This window comes from Sander vitreus, chromosome 11, assembly GCF_031162955.1.
Source record: "Sander vitreus isolate 19-12246 chromosome 11, sanVit1, whole genome shotgun sequence".
NCBI classification, from domain to species: domain Eukaryota; kingdom Metazoa; phylum Chordata; class Actinopteri; order Perciformes; family Percidae; genus Sander; species Sander vitreus.
In genome coordinates this window covers 21727833-21746136 of record NC_135865.1, presented here as the reverse complement: position 1 = coordinate 21746136, position 18304 = coordinate 21727833, and the positions used below count along the sequence as shown (strand labels likewise).

The window sequence follows — 18304 nt, the reverse complement described above, 5'->3', positions numbered from 1 at the left end:
ATCAGCCTCCCCCATATGTAATTAAATGGAAATAATTGGTTTCATTCCTTTTGTCATCTTTTTTATTTTGCCAGCCTATGCCACAGTGCTAGGCCTGCACACATGCACATTACTCTAAATGTCGCTTCCTTTTCTTTTCTCCATTAGCCACTCCATAGTAATCTTTGCTTTTTCTTTTGTTGCCTTCTCCATTCTTTTCTAAAAGTAAGTGGGATCTCATCCTAAATGTGGTTGTCTGTACTGTATGTGGTGTGTGTGTGTTGTAGGTAAGTGTGTTGCTGCCATCATCAGGCAGAAACATAAACTTGCACTCTTACATCCTTTATAAATCCTCTGCATTCCACAATTGTCTCTTGCAATGCAAGGCTTAGTCTCATGCCTTTTTCTCTATATATACCAAGGGTAACTTCTCAAAATCCCTAAACTTCCCACACCCAAACTACAATAACCGTGTCCTTCTTCCCTTTTGTATCTTATTTTAAGCTCTCTCTTCTTCATTCCCATCAAGTGGCTGACTTTCCCCTCTTACTGTATCTTGTCCTGCTCTGCTGCTCTGTGCCTGAACTGGTTCTTTTACCCCCTTAATTTAGCTCAAGCAAAGCGAAGCCAATGCTGACACCAAAGAGAAGCTTCCTCTACGACTCAGGATCTTTGAGAAGTTCCCCAACAGACCTCAGATGGTGAAAATCTCCAAGCTCCCATCTGATTTCACCGTGCCCAGGATCAGGTACACAGTCACAGCCAGAGTGACACACCAAGTCAATTCTAAGCGCTTATATTTTTTGAGATATGTATATAGACCTAAATGTCTATTTTGCTGGTAAGAATCAAATTACAATATGACACAGCATTGTGATCTCCAGCCAGTTTAATAAACATAGCTCTTCTAAAAACAGGCCAGACTGGCAAACAGGCATCTAGTAAAAAAAAATAAAAAATTGGCACATACAGTACTAAGTGAACCATTTTATGTTTCAAGCACTAGTAAGAGTTATTTTTTTGCCTAAATGAAAGAGAAACTAGGTAATTAAAATGAGCAACAATATCCAGCTTACCCAAACAGACCACATCAACAACAACGTTTTATTGAGTAGTGAATGCCAGTTTATTATGGGAACAGCACAACAATGAGCACTAACTATGTAAAACCTTTTAATGTGGCCACCATTTTATAGACACTTTCTACGGTGCTGACATTATGTAAGGAAAGAACTGGAGAAAAATGTTTCAGATTTGCTCCTAGTTAGATAGTAACCGATAATATTTGGCAATAAGTCCTTTTGTACCTTACTGTATGCAGATTTTAGCAGGAGAGCTGAACTGTGTCCAACACAGTGGACCTCATAATTAATTGTCAATTATGATTATTTAGTTGCTGATTAGTGCACAGCTGGGTCCTTCACTCCCCCAGAAATCCCCCTCTGCAGCCCATCTACCGCTCTGCTGCAGCAAGAACTTCCACTAACATATTGCGTAGCTGAATTTGGACTGAGATAGTTTGGCGTTTTGGCTACAATTTTGATTATTTCTTCTATCTTTAAGCATATGGAGCTTTTCAGAAAGAACCATGCATGCAATTCATCATGTTTGTGTGTGTGATGTTTGTCATGTACTCTAGGGAGAGTTTTATGAAGCAGTTCATCGATCGTCAGCAGCAGGACACCAGTTGTTTGTTCCGGCGTCTCCCCTCCGCATCATCCTCCTCCTGTGACCACTCCAAACGCTCAGCCATTGAAGACAACAAGTATATCGACCAAAAGGTACTTTCACTCACTTGTTCTCTTACTCACCACAGACAGAAAGTGGATAAGAAAGTGCTAACTCCATTTCCATGGCTATATATACAGAAGATAAACCATTGCAATAAGAAGGACAGTAGTAGTAGCCAATGGTACCTAATGTTCATTGTTGTGTGTATGCTGTGTTTTTGGAGCTAACTGACTCTCACTCTGGGGGATTCAGCTTCGCAGGTCAATATTTAGTATCCGAGCTCGTAACCTCCTGGAAAAAGAAACTACTATCAATAAAATACTGCGGTAAGACACATCTACACCTCCCCAATAAGCATGGCTTGGGGGATTTGAAGATCAAAGCACATCTTGATTATAATTTAGCTCAATATGGTTGAATTGTATTGTTTTTTTAACAACAATTTTGTGACTGTATTTCAGTGTGTATTACAGCAGCATTTAAATGACTTTTCCTGCTCAATCTTCCACTGTTGGGCAGGAAAAGGCATTGCTGCTAAAATGCTGCTGACACAATGGTTATATGTAACCCAGATGTCTATAAAAAGTTTCACTTTTCAACCAAATCTCCCTCAAATTTAATCCACATGTGTAGACGTCTTTTAACCTGCAAACAGCTCCCCGCTTTTCAGTTGTTCAGTTGTTTGTGGTCTTTTGTTATTAATCAGGAGATCATAACATTGATTTTGTATTGACACACGGTCCTTAGAGACCATCAAGATGTTTTTACTATGCATCATCCACAGTCATGAAATTCATTCTTTGTGTGGGTGTAAATAATAATGTGTGTGCATATTAGATGTAGCTCTGCTCTAACAGCACTCTCTGGCATTGTTAATGCTTCTCTCTCTGTCTCACACACGCAAAGACACACACAGACCCTCTTCAGACTCATTTACTGTCGCGATGAAGTAAATGGATAATTTGCTGTTCAGCATGGCAGAGCTGGCACTAAGTGTAGATTAGCTCGCCGTCACCGTGTCCAAGCTGGCTCCCTCTCTCCCTCCACCCCCCTCCCTTATTCAGTCAGTCTGAAAGACAGACAGCACATCAGTAGTCATAACACGTTCTGTCTGGCCTGCCATCTTCCACACAAACACACAATTAGGCCCACAGTCGCACCAGCACAGGCAAACATACACGCAGACCAGCATACGCAGGCACTGATGATACTGATACTTACTGCCAACAAAGAAGTTATTGCTTAGAGTCTCTGTAAATGATTAAAGTACACACACTGCCAGTGCCCACTGTGTCATTAGCTCTGTTCTGGTACATGACTCTGCTGTTAGCCCCACACACACACACACACACACACACACACACACACACACACACACACACACACACACACACACACACACATGCATGCATGTATGCATACACGCACGCACACTCACTGACTAATGGAATGATTGGAACCTATTCCGGATCTTCACTCTTATGTGCCCAGATTGACGAAGGTCGAAGATAGCCCGTTAGGCAGGAAGATGGACCTGATCCAGTTGTATTGTGGTTGCCAGCTGGTGAACTCACACTGTTTTCATTATATTGATCATGAGTAGAGAAAAAACATGTTTGTGTTTGTGTTTCACAGGGCTTGTACCAGACAGCGTATGCTAAGTGGATCCTTTGAAGGCCAGCCAGCCAAAGAACGCTCCATACTCAGTGTCCAGCATCACATACGGCAGGAGCGCAGGTCTGACCACACACACTCACATACAGAAATGCAAACAAGTGCAATCTTAGCGTAGCTGATCAGTACTATGTAATATCTGTCTACTCTTTGTATCTGCAGATCTCTGAGACATGGTTCCACTAGTCAGAGGATCAGCAGAGGGAAGTCGCTGGAGACACTCACCCAGGATGTGAGCACACAGACACATACAAATACTTACATAGGTCTGACATATTGTACTGTTTGCTTGTATTTTCTCAGAATAGTTGTGTGTCAAACAATATTTTTGTTGTTTATGTATTCCACCAGTATTCCTTAAAAAATCTAAGAAATACAAAAATAGAAATTGTATAACTTCATTGTCTCTTCTCCTTCCCCAGCATTCCAGTACAGTGCGATATCGTAACGCACAGAGAGAGGACAGTGAGATTAAGATGATCCAAGAAAAGAAAGAACAAGCAGAGATGAAAAGGTATTCACACAGACATTGACCCAATATAACGTGTAAAGTAAGTTAATGCCAAAAATAAATGTATGTTGTACATTCAGTCAGTCCTTGCTGTTTCATTGATACAAATACAACTGGTGTTTGTCCCAACTCTGTGCTTGTAGAAAAGTCCAGGAGGAGGAATTGAGAGAAAATCATCCTTACTTTGATAAGCCTCTCTTCATTGTGGGGCGGGAACACCGCTTCAGGAACTTTTGCAGGATGATTGTTCGAGCTCGCTTCAATGCGTAAGATCAGTATTGTATCTATATGGTCTAAAGGTCAAAAGATGTTTTCAAGTTTCTCTAGGCAGCCTATCCTGGCTCAGAATGGTCACAAATTAGACTTTAGAATACAGTAAACAACCAATAACATTCACAAAACATTTAGGTTAACCCACTTGTCTATGATTTCTTTTTACCAATGTTGCACCAATTTTTACAATGTTTAATCAACACATGTTTAACAGCAACAATGGTGAATGCCCCTGTGTGAGTTTGGCTCATAAGACTTTTTTTTTTCCTGTCAAAATGTTGACAATTTATTTTATTTGTATGAATTCATATTTAGATCCAAAACTGACCCCATAACAGGAGCAGTGAAGAACACCAAATACCACCAGCTGTAGTAAGTGTGATGAATTATTGATTCCTTCACTCTCTATTGATCTGTTCATTCTACAACATTGAAATACTTATTAATTCTGCACCTTATTACCTGCCTGTTGCACTTTCCCAAACCTGTGGTACGGAATGAAAATTGTGAAATAAAGAGCTGTGAAATAGATTTCACCCATTATGCAACCTGATCGTAATTCATCCGAGCACAGAGTCTGATTATGAAAGCGGGAGGCAGTCCTTTGTATCAGATAGTGTCGGGGGAATATTACTGACATCCTTCTGCAGAACAGATTGGGCTGCTCGCAAATACACACGCACGCATGCACGCACGCACGCACACACACACACACACACACACACACACACACACACACACACACACACACACACAAAGATTTATTTACTCTCAATTTCTGATATCTCTCCTACTCTCTTTTTCTACCCCCTCTCTTTCTCTTGATTTATCCCCGAGTATTTGCTGGTTTGCAAACCAAATAGCTTTCTTGACCTACTTACACCGAATATACTATTTCTCTGCATAAATTCCCAAAAACCATAACAATGTTAATGTGTGTGTCCCTGCAGCGATCTCCTGGGCCTCGTCACCTATTTGGACTGGGTTATGATTGTAGTAACCATCTGCTCCTGCATCTCCATGATGTTTGAATCACCCTTCACCAGGGTCATGCATGCCCCCACACTGCAGGTATTAAAAGCAGATGGATCAATGGCCGCATGAGCAAGCGAGCAGCTGCATGATTGGACAGATGTTGTCATACCCGTGCCCTCTGTTTCAGATCGGGGAGTATGTGTTTGTGATCTTTATGAGCATTGAGCTCAACCTGAAGATCATGGCCGACGGTCTGTTCTTCACCCCCACAGCTGTCATAAGAGACTTCGGAGGAGTCATGGACATCTTCATCTATCTCGTGAGAAATGTCATCCAATCAAAGGGCTGATCATAAGGGTTGAATCACACTGGAAAAAAGTATTTGAGGGTAGACCAATGATCTGTCATTTGTCCTATTTAAATAGTAGCTTATACTTATAAATAACTTAATTCAGTTTGGTGGCCTCACTGTCATTATTTCACATTTTCTTGGCATTCTGAAATAACTCTTATGTGCATCTAATGTGCACGTAGATCATGCAAAAGACATATTTAATCTTTGTTCAGTGGTGTTGCAGTAGAACATGTCTGTGTCGGTTGCGATAAGGGAACGGGACAGTTACAGGGTTGTTGACGTAGATCAAATGATGAACCTGTGACATGAACACATTGCAACTGTAAAATCTGCAGGATGCTTACCTTTCCCCTAACCGTTCATCGCTGTCCTTGCTGTGGGACTCCTCTGTAGGTGAGTCTGATATTCCTGTGCTGGCTGCCTCCTGACGTCCCTCCTGAGTCTGGGGCTCAGCTGCTGATGATGCTGCGCTGCCTGCGTCCGCTCAGGATCTTCAAGCTGGTACCCCAGATGAGGAAGGTGGTGCGGGAGGTTCTCAAAGGATTCAAGGAGATTTTCCTGGTTAGTGGTTAACCATGTATAATTTCCCCTTAAGTGCAGTAAAGAAGTGCAACTCTTCTCCGAATCTACTAGCTTTTTTAGTTTTTTAACTAACTTTTAGTTAGTTTTTTAGTTAATCAGATATTGAGGTGAAACTACACATTCATTTATTCACACACTTCGATGAACTAAATAGGCAACACTTTTAGATATGTGCAGAAACATAGTAGTACATGGCTTAAAACATGCAAAAAACATCTACAAATATAATATATATATATATATATATATATATATCTATATATATATATATATAATATATATATATATATATATATATATATATATATATATATATAAGGATGTGTACACTAAAGCATTTCATTCACCTTTATTGGATTGTTATTATTTACAGGCCATTTCTCGTCTTTGCTTACCTTTTGCTTTGCCTACCAAGGATTTTATTATATTATCATAAGCTAAACAGTTACAGATTCTCTCTGGTTCTGACTTGGATTTTCCCAGCTGAGGTCTCTAAATCCACAGCTGCCTGGCATGCTTAGTTTGCTCTTTAATCTCAATGGCTTAGATTATGTCGAACTGTCTGCCTTAAACTCTTGATTGATTCTCCTGCAGGTTTCCATTCTACTCCTCACTCTAATGCTCGTGTTCGCAAGCTTCGGAGTTCAACTGTTTGCCGGAAAGCTTGCCAAGTGCAACGACCCCCATATCATTAAACGGGTACAGCAAGAAACATAATCTCTTTACTAAACCACCCCCTCCCATTTCACACTCCCTGTAGAGAACAACACGCTGTATAAGTACAAGGGGTTTTCTCAGTCAAATCAATAATGGTTTGAATAATCCAGTGGTTTCTTTTATCCCACTTTCTTAACAACAGTCATAGTACTTCCTTTAGCTTGTACTATAGCAGATCATTTATTATATAGAAAACAGTACAATGCTTAAACAGGTCTTCACAGGTCAAATATGTGTAATTATAGTGATGGTTCCTAATATCAACATATTTTGTACTCACCAAGAACTGGGAATGTGCTGATAGTTATTATGCATTAATATTATCCATTAATAATATTATATATCCAACTTGCATATAAATATAAATGAGAAGAAACATATTGTCTTCAACAATTGTTATGAGTTTTTAATTCTTTAAGCTAAAGGGTTCTTATTAAAACCACATATGCATTATGCAAAAACAATTACAGCATTATTGTCATATTCTGAGTTTGTTTATTTTAAGCAAATGAAATGTTCTTTTTTACATGCCATTCTAATGGTTGCTTCATTCTGTGTTTTGCTGTAAACTGCTTTGTTGGTTATAGGACGATTGTCACGGTATTTTCCGAATAAATGTCAGCGTATCCAAGAACCTAAATTTGAAACTGAAGGCTGGAGAGAAGAAGCCTGGTTTCTGGGTACCAAGAGTCTGGTATAGCTACTTGTTGTTGTTTTTTTTATCACTGCTTGATTTAGAATTGCTTTAGCTTCAGCCAATGATTGATGTATCCATTCTGTCCTTCCTCAGGGCCAACCCTCGTAATTTTAACTTTGACAATGTGGGAAATGCCATGTTGGCTTTGTTTGAAGTGCTGTCCCTCAAAGGCTGGGTGGAGGTCCGAGATGTCATTATTCACCGCGTAGGACCGGTACTGAACCCCGCCTTACCTTACCTTTCCACTCACTTCCATTAAAGTGTTCTTTTTCACTTCGGACTTCTACATTATAAGAACAACGTGACAGTTTAAATACCTCTATGCCTGCAGATCCATGGCATCTACATCCATGTCTTTGTGTTTCTGGGGTGCATGATTGGACTCACCCTGTTTGTCGGCGTTGTTATTGCAAACTTCAACGAGAACAAGGTAAGAGCCACACATAAAGATACAGCTTCCTACTTTTTTTATTATTATTTTCGGGGTGTTTTTACATTTATGTGGCAGTAAAGAGACTATAGAAGCAGACAGGAATGGCCAAATTCAAACTGGTGATGTTGCAGTTTCATGGTATTCATTTAATACCACCAAGCTGGCGAAAATACCACCTTCAGGATTTAAATGTGTTTGTGTCTCCCACCACCAGGGCACTGCTCTCCTAACAGTGGACCAGAGGAGATGGGAGGATCTGAAGAGTCGACTGAAAATAGCCCAGCCTCTCCACCTGCCCCCTCGCCCAGGTGCTCACACACAAAATAAAACACATACACCAAAGGCTTTGGCAATCATTCTGTAATACAAAAGCAGTGATACAGTACAGTATCAAGCATCATGTTGATGTAGCACCAGCATGATTAATCCATATTTAATAGTCCTTGTTTTCCATTGAGGATTGATGCCTCAGTGGATTCACCATGACACTCAAATGATGACTAGCAGCAGTAGTGAAAAAGCTGAATAGGAGGACAGATAACACAAATGGTTTAGACACTGAATCATGCATGTCACAGCCTTCTATGGGAAATTTGTTTAGCAAATGTATCAAATGTTCACACCTCTTTGGAAGTAAACTACCCGTTTTTTAACTAACTAACCTGATGACTGTTGAGTTTAGTTAGCTATTGATCACATTTCAACACAGGAATACCTAACAGTTACAGTGTTGCTCTTCCTCCAGCGATTAGAGTCGTGAGAATTGTTGTGCCTCGGAGGCAGTGTGGGAAATCGTCTCTTAGTACAGTTGAGGCTGAGAACTAACAGAAAATCAATGGCATCAGTTCAAGTCAGCAGTACTGCTGACATCAACAGTATTAACCTGACTTTGATCCACATCCAAAGGCCCTCTGCACTGGCGCCACTCACTCACTACTGGCAGATCATTACAGAACTGAGCTGGCCTTTACCCACATCCCTACTCAAAGCACTTGAAAAAATTGTCTCTGGGGTCAGCAGTCATACAGTATGTAATCACAGAGGCTGCCACTGGATGTGCTACTGTTGTTATATTTCATGTTCATTAGATATTAAACTCCCTGTTTTGAGGTGGACACTACGAACAGTTGCAATAAATATCCCTTCTAACAAGGATTTGTTGTGACAAGGATAAAATGCAAGCGTTCTTCTAATTCAAAGCTAGCATGCTGACACATAAAACAAGCATGATGTTCAAATGTGCATGTGAATGGGGAAATACAATTTCAGAAACCTGTAGTGCAGTTATAGTCTTTCTGTGGTGCATGGACTATAGTAGCATTAGTCTATATCGACAACGTTTTATTTCCGGGATTGTTCAGGTGCCGCCAGAAATTCCGCCAGACTCATTTTCGGACGGATGTCCATCACCTTCCACTTTCTTTGTATTGGCATTCTAAACTCTGGTCAATTTATGAGGCCTATTAACTGCTCCTCCTGTCGAATCTGAGTTTTCTGTTGCGAGACTAAAACAACTTTTGAATGTACAAATGCTTCCCGAGGCTATTTTGCAAAGGCACCGTCATTGAATCCGTCGCTTATTGCCGCCCAAGACGATTGTGATTGGTTTAAAGAAATGCCAATAAACCAGAGCTGTTTTTCTCCCATCCCGGAGTGCTGTGTGGACTCGCCAGACCCTCCTTCGCAGTGCTGTGGAGGAAGGTCTGGTGTCAGTGTGAGAAAATAGTATCATTAGGTAAAGTTGGGATGGGCTTCAATAATAGCCATCACATTAGCTCCTCTCATCACATTTTTAAACCACTTCAGTTTCCTAATGGACCTAAGAGAAGATTACATCTCCAGCTCAAGTTAAAATTTAGTTTTAGGAGGTGAAATACAGAACTATCCAGTGATGTAACTGTAACCTCACTCTACGGTCTAAAAACTCTAAGACACATTTGCACTGGTAGTGTGGGTTTGCTACCTTTTCTTGACACAAATGCATCCACCTACCTAAATGTGTGTGAAACCTGCAGCACAATTTAGTGTTACAGGAACACCTAAACAGTCCATGAGTGCCATCTGCAGGACAGTAAGGGACACTACCATACATTTAAGCATCAGCTGACTTATAAAAGACCACTGCTACAGTTCAGTGCCAGTTCAGACACTCAAATTTGATCACTGACTTGTACAGTGAATCCTACCCTGACTGTATGAAAATGTTGAAATAATCTTCCACAGAGAAATGTTGTTATAGCTGTGCAGGTATCAATACATCTCTGGTCTTCTATATGCCTGACAGAAAACGGGGGGTTCCGGGCTAAGATGTATGACATTACTCAACATCCCTTCTTCAAACGGGGCATTGCTGTGCTGGTGCTGGCACAGTCAGTGCTGCTCTCAGTCAAGGTAAAGCCTTACTCCGGATTTCCACTGGATGCGGAATGTCTGCGGACCGGCTCCGCTGCGGAACGGCTGCGGCCATGACTGACAGCTGTAGTCACAAGGACCCACAATATCTCGCGAATTCACGTAGAATAGAACCACAAAACCAACAACAGCTTGTTTCCATCCAGGGGAGTAGAGGGGAAACAACTCTGTGCTGTGTTTTCAAGGTGTAGTGCAGGAAAATATGATCCGCCGTGAGCACTGTGTATTTTATTTTGAAAATTAACCAGATTTTTATTTTGTTTCTGTGCTCGACTTCCTGTCCCGCACTATCTGCCGTGTGCTGAATTGCTGCGGAGCTCTCCCGCGTCCGGCAAAAATAGAAGCTCTCCGTATCTGCTCCGGAGGGCTGCGGACTGCCGGAGCTGGGATGCAGTCGGACCGCAGCCATTCCGCAATCAGTGGAAATACACACATTGACTTTAATGGAAATCTAATGACTCCGCCGACGTTCCGGAGCGGATCCGCAGCCGTTACGCATGCGTATTGACGGACGGCAGAGCACGCAGCCGTTCCGCAGCGGAGCCGGTCCGCAGACGTTCCGCATCCAGTGGAAATCCGGAGTTATATCACAATGCATCATGTCATTTCAATAATGTATGTCTTGTTTATTTGTTTTATTATTTATTTTTCCTTATTTTTTTTAGTACAATTAAGATATTAATTCCAATGTGCTAAATAAATATAATGTGAACTGACATATTAACATGTGTGCGAACCTGCTCTTCTCCAGTGGGACGTAGGATATCAAGCAACATTTCCTCTTGCCACCATGTCAGTAGTCTTCACTTTTATATTTGTACTGGAGGTGAGCCTTTTCTCCTATCTCCTCATTCATCAAGTCTTATTTATATTTTCTCTTCTGGGTATTGTCTGATGTTCCTTGTTGGTGTTGTTACCCAGGTGACCATGAAGCTGATAGCCATGTCTCCAGCGGGTTACTGGCAGAGCAGAAGGAATCGCTATGACCTACTGGTCACATCATTGGGTGTCATCTGGATAGTCCTGCACTTTTCCTTACTGGTTAGATAAATTACTGTCACATTAAGGGAACAGTTTAGGAGTTCTGATTAAGTCATGTTAAGTATTTTACCAAATACTACACAAATAACTATATTATTTTCCCCTCTAGAATGCATATACTTACATGATGGGCACATGTGTGATTGTCTTCAGATTCTTTACAATATGTGGGAAGCATGTGAGTATATTTGCATGCAAGAACATACTCAATTTAGTGCATTTTGCCAAAAAAGAATCTGTATTCTAACAACAATATATCCTTTGAAATGTGTGTGTTTGTCTGTGATGATAAAGGTGACTCTGAAGATGCTGCTGTTGACTGTGGTAGTCAGCATGTACAAGAGCTTCTTCATCATTGTGGGCATGTTCCTCCTCCTCCTCTGCTACGCATTTGCTGGTGTTGTTCTGTTTGGAACTGTCAAATACGGAGAGAACATCAACCGGTAAGGATTAGATCATCTTCTTATTCACCAGACACCCATCCTTCATTATGCTGCTGTTCCCGCTGTTGAACACTGCAGGCTATATGCAGTAGATACAGTAAAAAACATCTTTATAGAGTTGACTGATTCTGTCTGTCTCATCTATTTGCAGGCATGCCAACTTCTCCACAGCAGGCAAGGCTATCACCGTTCTCTTCCGTATTGTCACAGGGGAGGATTGGAATAAAATCATGCATGACTGCATGGTAAGATGGGCTGCAGATCCAGCACACATCCCCACAGACAAAGGAACAGACCATCAATTCCTAATATGGAAAAATACTGTACATTGTAAACATTATATTATGTTTTGCAAGGGTCGCTTCACCTCAATTTTCTACCGCTACCCCAATATAATGGAGGCAAATACATTTTTGTTTGTGGTGCTCGCAGCAAAATTAACAGTTACTCACTCCGGTTACTCACAGTTGTTCATATAACTTTGAATACTCCACAGACCTCACTGTCAGCAGTTTTCACTAGAACCACTTTCTATCAAAGAAATAGCCCCAATGAAAACTGCTGACATGGCTATCTGCAATATCACTCTGTAAATAAGTTTTTGGTTGAACCGACCCTTTACTGTAACATTTCAGGGAACTTTTGATGTGGGGTATGTAGGGTATGTTTCAATCGCCCCATGCATTGATGCAAATTATATATATATATATATATATATATATATATATATATATATATATATATATATATTTTTTTTTTTTTTCTGTTCCCAGGTGCAGGCCCCATTCTGTACCCCGGATAAACATCGCTACTGGGAGACTGACTGTGGCAACTATGCTGGAGCACTTATCTACTTCTGCTCTTTTTATGTCATTATAGCCTACATCATGCTCAATCTACTTGTAGGTCAGTGTGTGTATGTATACTTGTATTGATTAAACCTTGTGGAGACACACACACAGCCACATGATGGGAACTCCCCTTTCAGTTTGGGGAAAAAAACTGTGTGCATGCATAAAAGCCATTCAAAAGAATGACAAACTTGTGCTTTGGCTAGGGCTTTTTTCCATGCTGCTTTATGTAACTCAAGACAGCAGAGCTAATAAAGCACAATTACACTTGGGTTTATCATCTCTTCAAAGACACAACAAGAGTTTCTCCAGAGACAGGAGTTTAGTTTTTTACAGATTATTATCAGCTCAATGATAAACCCCCTTTATGCATTAATTCTTTTTCATGTCAGAGGCCACCATATAAGAAGAGAGAGAGACAAAATGACATGGCAGAAAAAAGGAAAGTGGTTGCACAGAAGGGCATGAGTAGAATCAAAATGAATACTAGTTTTAAGATGGAACCAACCCATCTCTCTACATCTTTTTGAATGTTATCCACAGTGTGTATTCTCTGGTGTTATGGACTGTATCTATGCCATTCACTTTCATATGTTTTGTATTCTTGTCTGAAAAGAAATCCCAGATAAACCAGAGATACTAATTGTGATATAAGCACCACCACTGACCTATTGCAAAGAACACTCTTTATAGAAAAAGAAAGAAAAATGGAAAGTAGCCGCACAGCTCCAAATCTTAGACAGTGTATTAAGTGCCCGGCAGTGACAAAGATCGAAGAAAACAAAAACTCTGGCACTCACAGATAAGTAATCTTCCTATGTAATGTGAGCAAAAAACTAACGCATCTCGGCTAGAAGCCGTCATCAACACTGGCTTCTAGCTATAAGGCGTTCATTTTTTGCCTGCTGTGAGTGTCGGGAGTTTTTGATGTCTTGGAAAAAGAAAATACCCTTAAAATCACACACACAAGAAATAATGCATGAAAAGAGCAAGAGTGATTGTTGTATTTACCTTGTTGCTTGAGCTCGTGTTATGAGAATCATTTATCATCATTATTATAACAGTCTGGGTTTCAATCAACGCATTATTGTGATATGATTAATTGAGTTTTCCAGAAGCCTGGGCTGATTACTCATGGCAGCATAAAAAAATAGATATTTTAAGGATATTTAAAGTGCAGAAGAACAACTTGCATTCATTGTAAGACAAACACAGATGATTGATGCATATTTAAATGAAAACTACATATTATATTGCTATCATGGAATATTTGCATCTGTGAGTATTGATATATCTTGCTATTGCTGCAGCCATCATCGTGGAGAACTTCTCTCTGTTCTACTCCACCGAGGAGGACCAGCTGCTGAGCTATAATGACCTGAGGCACTTCCAAATCATCTGGAACATGGTGGATGACAAACGGGAGGTGAGAAATTAGCAATAGGAGAGAGGATGAGGACACCGCAGAGGGGAGAGGGTGATGATCATTTGGCTATGAGCAAAGGATAATATAGAGAAGTTAAAAAGCAGGATGAGAGCTAATGAGAAGGGCTGAAGGGAGTGAAGTATAGCCGTGAGTAACAGGACTAAAAATAATTAGAACAGTCTGTGCTGGATCAAAAATGTAGACTGCCCCCCTTCCATTTATCTATTACGACATCCAGATGTACTGTAGGCTTTCATTTTCAGTCATTTGCGCAGGCATGCACAATTATAACATACAGAACAATGTAAATGTGAGCAGCAGCCCCAACATATATTGTTGGTCCCACCCCAACCCTATTCACATTTGCCAGTCACTAGCTTCCCACATCCCACTGACTCCCCACTCCCACCCAACCAACCCCAAAAATGAAAGGTCATTAAGTGTCTTTTACTCTCAGGCTTAAAAGCTAGACACAAGAAATTCAAGTCTCAGCATCATAGACTTGAGTCACGTCACAGGCTCTTGAATAACAACATGATTTCTATTCCCCAGGGTGTGATCCCCACATCCAGGGTGAAGTTCCTGCTTCGTCTCCTCCGAGGCAGGCTGGAGGTGGACCTGGACAAAGACAAGTTGCTGTTTAAACACATGTGCTATGAGATGGAGCGACTGCATAGTGGAGGGGATGTGACCTTCCATGATGTGCTCAGGTGACCATGGAACACAGATAACAGTGTATAAGTGTTTAAGTGGGACCCACTAGGATAACACAATGTAACACCAATACTGAGCTGAAGTGTCCTTAACATGTTAAATCTCCACTGTATCAGTCCAAATCTCTAAGTGGTGCTGCATCAAAAAATATTTATTAGTTCTGTCCAATTGAAATTCTGCTTCTAAAGACAAATTGGGACTGAATGTCTTCACTTACTCTGTAAATTATATAACATCCCATAATTTCAGGGTTTAGAAGTCTTTAAAACTTCAGTTAGGTCTTGATGGGTTGAAACTTCTTCTGTGCAATGTTGACTTGTACAGTACAGCTTTACATGTAAGTAGTATTTTTGCTTTAAAGCCCTGATAATCTTTAGTTTTCCCAAAGCATAATTATATTCCACTAAACATGTCCCTCTTTTGTGTGTGTGTGTGTGTGTGTGTGTGTGTGTGTGTGTGTGTGTGTGTGTGTGTGTGTGTGTGTCAAACAGCATGCTGTCATATCGCTCAGTGGACATTAGAAAGTCTCTCCAGCTGGAGGAGCTGTTGGCCAGGGAACAGTTGGAGTACACCATTGAAGAAGAGGTTGCCAAACAGACCATACGCATGTGGCTCAAGAAATGCCTCAAACGCATCCGGGCGGTTAGTCTCTCAACAGAAAACACACAAACATGCCTTATGAAAACTGAAAAATGAAACTTTTTGCAAAGATGCATGTACAGTACACGCTACAGCATCACACACTGACCACATTATGTCGCTGTGCCCTTGCAGAAGCAGCAGCAGTCGTGTAGCATCATCCACAGCCTGAGAGAGAGCCAGCAGCAGGAGTTGAGTCGCTTCCTTAACCCCCCCAGCATAGAGACCACCTTGCCAAGTGAAGACCACAATGCTAACAACCCAGACAACCCTTCACAGCCTGAGGTAAAGCCCCACATTCATACCATCACTGCGTACAGTACACACTCACACGTGCTGACAGCTTGATATATAGCAAGCGCATCATATAATCTGCAGGTGTGCGCTTGCAGTGGTAAAACAAAGCATATCCCCTCTTTGTTTAGATGAGTGGTCTCCAGCAGCTACTCAGCCCTACATTGTCAGACAGAGGAGGCTACAGGCAGGACTCTTCAGACCTGGGGAGACCACAAAGGAAGCTGGGACAGTGGCGACTGCCTGCAGGTTTGTACAGTACAGCTCTGTATACGGTCTATTGCAAGTGGCACAGTTCTGTAGAGATTACATAGAGATAGTCAATTAAAAACTATTATTTACAATAGTGGTCTGGCAAGAGGATGTGGAATTTTTAAAATAAAGACAAAGCAATGTAGGTTGACATGACAAGAATCAGGCCGTGAGTCCTCTGTTCTTTGTGTTTGTCGTGTCAGGTCGCACAAGTGTCAAATCCATAGTGTGTAAGATAAACCCTGTCAACGATGAGGCTTCTTCGGGGTCAGAGGTGAAGAAGTGGTGGACCCGTCAGCTGACTGTGGAGAGCGACGAGAGCGGCGACGACCTCATCGACATTTAGAGAATGAGGCGTTGCGCATCTTGCAGTTTTTTTTCACAGATGAGCTGGGAAGCTTGCTGTCTGACTCAAGTTGTTTCAACTTGCTCTCCCCTGATGAATGAAAACAATTCTTTTTCTAATCTCTTTTTATCCAGGTTCAGAGCTCTTCTGAAAGTATTGCAGGCTGTGCGTGCAGGTTATCGATGATACTGTCGTTGAGCAGCCATTTTGACATGTAGTCACGATTTCAAAGCTCTGGGATAGGTATTACTTTTCCTTTGTGATTTCCACTCATTACGATTGCTGAGTTTTTCTATGCAGGCACATATGGTGTTAAGGCAGACTGGGTGACATGAAAGGACATGTTGCATTCATGAGACAAACCAAGAAGCTGCTGCTCTATATTATTATAGATTATATAAGATATATTAGATATATAATTACATTATTGGTGCAGCTAAAATAAGTTGTGATGTCCCTTTACGTCAATGATTTGTTCTTCTGTTTTAGTCCATGTTTCTGATCATGTCTCTTCTGGAGTTCAGTATCAATCGTATAAATATCGATTTCCTTATAATCACTTTATACTTAAACCAGTCCTCTTGTTCTTGTCAGTAGAACAAGCAAATAAAGCAACTTTTAGATTCATGACCGTGAATATAATTAAAAGTCAAATCTAACTTGTGTATTTGTGTCGAGTTAAAACATGAAATATTTTGTAAATTATTATAAATCCGTAGCTTTATCAAATATTAAATTATTCTAATAAAGGCCTGCATAGGCATTTATGAGCAAAAGAATTGTCAGATTTGATTTCCTTTACATTACATTACATACTTTAAGCAGACACTGATAAGCAGCCATCCACACTTGCTTATCAAAACGTTCAATTCTAAATTCCAACAGGCGCTGCTCAATATGAGACTGAAAATTGTCTAAAGTTTTAAATCCCTAAATATATGGTTAATACTATTTTCCTGTTGGGGTTTTGTGTCCACAATAAAACAAAAATGCTTCTATCTAATCAATGCTTGTACATGCTGATTATAGACGTTTTGTGCATTTTGTGCAGCCTGTGTTACCTTTAACACAAGTCTTATTTGGCCATTCCATGATCGCTTTAAAAGCCTGTTGCCGCATTCATAAATCACTTGTTTTACACAGTGATTCAATTTAAGGGGAATTTAATTACACCTTTACAGTATGAGTAAAAAAAAAAACCTGGGATTAGACTAACGAAGGGGATAATTGAGTGGACAGATGCTGTTTAATGATTCTCCTCGTACACATCTGCTCAGATCAAACACCCAGTGCAGTCCCCACCTCTTCTCTGCTTAACACTGCCCTCTCCTGGATACACGCTGAGCTGCCCTGATAAGCTGTTGAGCATGTTTTTTCTGACTATATGGTCCCAACTTAGTTTTTACATTTCTTGCTATGTATGAAATGCAACTAAGTGAGCAAAGGAGAATTGACTCAGTTCTAAGACTGGCGTGCAGGGCTGTTCTGTTAAATTACATTATATTGTGCAGTTTTTTTCCTCCTCAACATTCTCTATATTAAGTCATTGCTTATCCTGGTGCCCAGCACTTTTTCCATTTCACAGTGATGACCGTTGATGACCTCACAGCAGCTTACTGTGGACCTAGATTCAGGTCAGCATGAGTCTGCCGTCCACAGAATGAAATGCAGTTGATCCTGTAGACAGGCACTGTGAGTACACACACCCACTCACTCACACACACAAACAAACAAACTCATAAACAGAGGTGTGTGTGTGTGTGTATTAGTCTCTCATTTTACGCCTTGTGTTCCTTGATGATGTATTTCTTTCTCCTTAATTTTTCAGACAATTGCCCCAGGTTAGATTTGAGCTAATTGACTAATGCACTCAACTGCCGGCTGCAGCTAAAGCATTTTTTTCTGAACAAGGGCCCTTGTTAGACACTGAATTAGCCTATTAAAAGAGACAGGGTCTTC

The 18304-nt window shown here is 40.7% G+C and overlaps 1 protein-coding gene across 1 annotated transcript in view; it reads left to right on the top strand.

The window, feature by feature from the left end:
- Nucleotides 1-17348, top strand: part of nalcn (sodium leak channel, non-selective) — a 71762-nt gene extending 54414 nt beyond the window's left edge. Inside the window, exons 16-44 of the mRNA XM_078262339.1 lie at nt 591-727; nt 1619-1760; nt 1963-2036; nt 3346-3447; nt 3547-3616; nt 3807-3898; nt 4039-4161; nt 4484-4540; nt 5119-5239; nt 5331-5462; nt 5892-6059; nt 6675-6779; nt 7385-7491; nt 7588-7708; nt 7826-7924; nt 8142-8235; nt 10212-10318; nt 11091-11165; nt 11261-11380; nt 11490-11558; nt 11675-11823; nt 11975-12068; nt 12597-12729; nt 13985-14100; nt 14653-14810; nt 15306-15456; nt 15589-15738; nt 15879-15996; nt 16203-17348. Coding sequence (XP_078118465.1) covers nt 591-727; nt 1619-1760; nt 1963-2036; nt 3346-3447; nt 3547-3616; nt 3807-3898; nt 4039-4161; nt 4484-4540; nt 5119-5239; nt 5331-5462; nt 5892-6059; nt 6675-6779; nt 7385-7491; nt 7588-7708; nt 7826-7924; nt 8142-8235; nt 10212-10318; nt 11091-11165; nt 11261-11380; nt 11490-11558; nt 11675-11823; nt 11975-12068; nt 12597-12729; nt 13985-14100; nt 14653-14810; nt 15306-15456; nt 15589-15738; nt 15879-15996; nt 16203-16345 — 3327 coding nt within the window. The 3' untranslated portion in view covers nt 16346-17348. The remainder of the gene's footprint in view (nt 1-590; nt 728-1618; nt 1761-1962; nt 2037-3345; nt 3448-3546; nt 3617-3806; nt 3899-4038; nt 4162-4483; nt 4541-5118; nt 5240-5330; nt 5463-5891; nt 6060-6674; nt 6780-7384; nt 7492-7587; nt 7709-7825; nt 7925-8141; nt 8236-10211; nt 10319-11090; nt 11166-11260; nt 11381-11489; nt 11559-11674; nt 11824-11974; nt 12069-12596; nt 12730-13984; nt 14101-14652; nt 14811-15305; nt 15457-15588; nt 15739-15878; nt 15997-16202) is intronic.
- The last annotated feature ends 956 nt before the right edge of the window (nt 17349-18304 follow it).